The sequence below is a fragment of the Gossypium arboreum genome, chromosome 11 (genome assembly GCF_025698485.1).
Source record: "Gossypium arboreum isolate Shixiya-1 chromosome 11, ASM2569848v2, whole genome shotgun sequence".
Classification (NCBI taxonomy): Eukaryota; Viridiplantae; Streptophyta; class Magnoliopsida; order Malvales; family Malvaceae; genus Gossypium; species Gossypium arboreum.
The window spans coordinates 136,084,856-136,089,647 of NC_069080.1; the positions used below are offsets into that span (position 1 = coordinate 136,084,856).

The 4,792-nt window shown below is 38.0% G+C and overlaps 1 protein-coding gene across 1 annotated transcript; it reads right to left on the bottom strand.

The window, feature by feature from the left end:
- Positions 1 to 236: 236 nt before the first annotated feature.
- LOC128283999 (uncharacterized) lies at positions 237 to 1,190 on the bottom strand. The gene has a single exon (XM_053021458.1). The coding sequence runs from the start codon at positions 1,188 to 1,190 to the stop codon at positions 237 to 239; it is 954 nt and encodes a 317-aa protein (XP_052877418.1).
- Between the last annotated feature and the right edge of the window lie 3,602 nt (positions 1,191 to 4,792).

A 4,792-nucleotide genomic window follows, 5' to 3' on the forward strand; every position in this document is an offset into this window, starting at 1 on the left:
TTTCTTACGATCTCAGCTTCTCTTTAAACTTTCTCGGCTCTGGATCTTTCAATTTAAACATCAATTTTTAGCTGGTAATTTTCCTCTTGAAGAGCACTAAGGTCCCATGACATCTTGGCTTTTTCTCGTTCAAATTCGAGTCTTGCCATTTCTATCTCGAATGGCATTTCTTCCGAGAAAAGATTTTGGAAGGTATAATTCGTCGACGAGACTTACTGACTATTCACTCGTTTTCTCTATACATCATAATCCTGGGTGAAAGTATCGGTGTATAGAGCCAATTCCATTAGATGAATTTTCTTCCAAGACTTCGCCGTATCTCGGGCCCTTTTTATATAACCCTCGCCTGCGAAAGCAAATTCGGACTGTGCTAATCCTCCAGTGGTGGGTATGAATTGTCGCGAAGAAAACTGCCTCTGGGTCAATAACGAAGCATAACCTACTCTTCCCCATAATCCGAGCAGTGGCACCCAATCATGGTTTCCAACCTTGTATAACAGAACCGAAGGGCGGATCCACGGTGCTCTCCAAGTTACATCTTCAGCTCGAAGGTTCTGAAAAACTGAAACCCAATGCTCTTCAGTGACATCCTTTGGCCATTCTCTCTCAAGATAAGCTTCCAACGGGGCGATGGTTTTTGAAAACATGTGGTACGGTGTGCGCTCTATTTTCCAGAAATGGCTCAAAATCCAAACATTAAGCAATTGCGCAAATCCGATAAAGCGTCCTTCCCCTTTCCTCCTACAACTGCTTAGGGATCTGAGGGTCTCGGCCAAAATAGTTGGGATAGGATTGATTCCTTGTTTTAACTTTTCAAAAAAGTCCATTACTGCAACTTCTATATGTCCCAGAACTTTTGGGAAGACGACCAATCCGTAAATGGCCAAAGCGAACAGATTCACTCTCTTCAAAATATCGGGATGATTTAGGACTAAATCCTGCAGGGAAAACCATAAAATACAGCTGATTTCATTCTTTTTCTTTATTTGTTTCTCGGCCCATGTGTCGGTCAAGCCAGTCAACTTTACCAGCTTTTTCTTGAAAGTCAATGGCTTGGGCTCATTCACATAAATCTTGTAGAATTGCACATTATCAATACGAAGTAAAGCAGCGTACTCTTCCACGGTTGGGGTCATATCTTCTTGATTGAAAATGAAACACTGGTAAGCCGGATCCCAGAATCTGATCATGGCCTGAATCAATCTTTCATCTATGTTTACGGCGATTAGGCTGGCTATATCCCCGTACCTTTCAGTGAAGATGCCTCTAATGTTCGAATCCTACTGTCTCCAAATTTGAGTAAAGTAATCAAGATTACTCTGACGAACGTTTACAGTTACATGCTCGGGTAGGTTGGGAATACATCATTCCATGAGACTGTCCCCTTTTTCTTTCTGGGTTCTTAGAAACCAATCTCGGACCACAATGTTTTTCTCAATTGTTTGTATAATCGACTCTTCCATTAGAAACCCGTTTTTGGCAACCAATCTCTAATCATCACCTTCCTAATCAAGATGCCTATGATGCATGATGAAAAATAAAAATAAAGACAAACAACCTTGGTTAGTTATCACAACAAATATAAACTGAGAAAAACTATGGAAACTTCAACAAATTAAGCTACCCAGTTCAATTCTTTTGCATAAACAGTGTCAATGTAAAAGAAATGAAAAGCAAGAGGTGTTTCTCCCATGTACTTATTTTGGTGATTATTAACGGACAGAGGTTCGACATGGCTCTAATTAGGTGGCTCGTATGGTTTATTATACGCAGTTTTAGTTCTAGGTAGGTACTCGAATTGTTCATACTTGTTGTTCCAATAGGGTCGGAAGCGTGTAAATTATTATACTAAAAAATCACACAAAGTTCAATTCCCAGAAAAGAGAGGTGGATCACAAGGATCTCTTAAGTACCAAGTCTTTCCTTAGTCAGAATATCCCTTCTATCGTAATTTATATTCTTCTATCGTAATTTAATAGCACAATTGAATACTACTATTATACCCTCAAATATTGAAAGAAAAATAGGACAAGAAAGAACACAAGAGTTTTAACGAGGTTCGGTAAATTATACCTAAGTCCTCGAGCACTAACACCAGATGATAACTTTATTATCTCCAAAATATTACAAACAAATAGAATTCCTTAAGAATTCTCAAATGAGAGAAGAGAGAAAACTAAGAGAGAAAGATTGGTTGGGATAAATTGAAATGAGAAATGAGAAGGCTTATTTATAGTTGAGGGTTAATGACCAAACAATAAATAGCCCATTATCTCAAGGACCAAAAAAAAATTATCTCATGCCACTTTTTCAAAGTCAATTTTAGGGTGCTAAACTTGCACCACTTTGTTTGGACAATTTTTCTTCCAGTGGCCTTTCTCATGACAAAATGCACATTCATCTTTCCCAAGTCTGGACTTTGACTTTGATCTCCCCTTCTGAGTTTTCTTCCGAGTGTATGAACGACCTCGGACTACTAAAGCTTCTGTATCTCTGATTGAGTTTTTCTGTTTGTCCTTCTTTCTATGTTCATAACTGTATAAGGCCGCATAAACTTCGCTCAGAGATATATCACTCCTGCCACGAAGTAGAGTAGAAAACCACAGAGCATACTACGATTAACCTTCGGCTCTGATATCACTTGTTGTTCCAATATCAGAAAAGATTTCCTTAGGTATATTGAAAGATTATGGAGAAGATGGATGGTTTAGGAGCTTCAACATCGTCCATGTGGACAAGAACGACAATTGAAAATGCAAGATTGGCTGTGGAGATCTTTGATGGCACGGGCCATTTTGGTATGTGGCAAAGTGATGTTCTAGATGTCCTTTTTCAGTAAGGTCTAGACATTGCCATTGATGAAGAGAAACCAGATGATGTACAGGAGAAAGATTGGAAGGCGATCAATTGGTTGGCATGTGGCACAATTCGATCATGCCTTTTTCGAGAGCAGAAGTATGCTTTTTCAAAGGAGACTTCTACAAATAAGTTTTGAGTGGCACTTGAAGAAAATTTTTTGAAGAAAAACAGTCAAAATAAGCTCCACTTGAAGAAAAGATTGTTTCGCTTCACTTACGTCCCAAGTACCACAATGAATGATCACATCACCAAATTTAATCAGTTAGTCACTGATTTGCTAAATATAGATGAGACATTCAAAGATGAAGATTTGGCTTTGATGCTGTTGAGGTCACTTCCTGAGGAGTTTGAGTTCCTAGAAACTACTCTACTTCATGGCAGGAGTGATATATCTCTAAGCGAAGTTTGTGCGGCCTTATACAATTATGAACAGAGAAAGAAGGACAAACAGAAAAACTCAATCAGAGATACTGAAGCTTTAGTAATCCGAGGTCGTTCATACACTTGGAAGAAAACTCAGAATGGGAGATCAAACTCAAAGTCCAGACTTAGGAAAGATGAATGTGGCTTTTGTCATGAGAAAGGCCACTGGAAAAAAAATTGTCCAAAGCTGAAGAATAAGGGAAAAGCTGCTGTAGATGCTTGTGTTGCAAAGCATGATACTAGTGACTTTGAACTATCACTAGTTGCATCATCATCGTCGTTCCATTCAGATGAGTGGATATTGGATTCGGGTTATACCTATCATATGTCCCCTAACCGGGAGTGGTTCTCTGATTTAGTAGAACTAAATGGAGGAGTTGTTTATATAGGCAATGACAATACCTGTAAAACTATTGGGATAGGTTCAATCCAATTAAAGAATCAAGATGGATCAACCAGAGTTCTGACTGATGTTCGGTACGTGCCCAGTTTGAAGAAAAATCTCATCTCATTGGGAGCCTTGGAATCTAATGGTTCAGTTGTTACTATGAGAGATGGGGTTTTGAAAGTGACATCTGGCGTACTTGTGATATTGAAAGGCATCAGAAAAATAACTTGTATTACTACCAAGGTAGTACAGTTATTGGAGCGATCATTATGACTTAGGTAACAAAGAATTGGACTCAATGCAGTTGTGGCATATGAAGTTGGGACAAGCCAGTGGAAAATCCTTGCAAATTCTGGCAAAGCAAGGATTGTTGAAAGGTGCAAAGGCTTGCAAATTAAAATTTTGCAAGCATTGTGTTCTGGGAAAGCAAAAGAGAGTGAAATTCGGCACTGCTATCCATAATACAAAAGGTATTTTGGAATATGTTCACTCAGATGTGTGATCCACCTCTATTTATTGTTTGTAATAGTGTAAATTATTGTACTAAAAAATCACAAAAAGTTCAATTCCCAAGAAAGAGAGGTGGATCACAAGGATCTCTTAAGTACCAAGTCTTTCCTTAGTCAGAATATCCCTTCTATCGTAATTTAATAGCACAATTGAATACTACTATTATACCCTCAAATATTGAAAGAAAAATAGGACAAGAAAGAACACAAGAGTTTTAACGAGGTTCGGTAAATTATACCTACGTCCTCGGCACTAACACCAGATGATAACTTTATTATCTCCAAAATATTACAAACAAATAGAATTCCTTAAGAATTCTCAAATGGGAGAAGAGAGAAAAACTAAGAGAGAAAGATTGGTTGGGATAAATTGAAATGAGAAATGAGAAGGCCTATTTATAGTTGAGGTTCAAGGACCAAACAATAAATAGCCCATTATCTTAAGAACCAAAAAAAGATTATCCCATTGCACTTTTTCAAAGTCAATTTTAGGGTGCTAAACTTGCACCATTTTGTATTGTTTGCCATTAATGTTGTCTCCCATTAATGTTAACAATCTCCACCTTGAAGATTTGATTAGGATAATCACATCTTCACACACTTCCTTCAACTC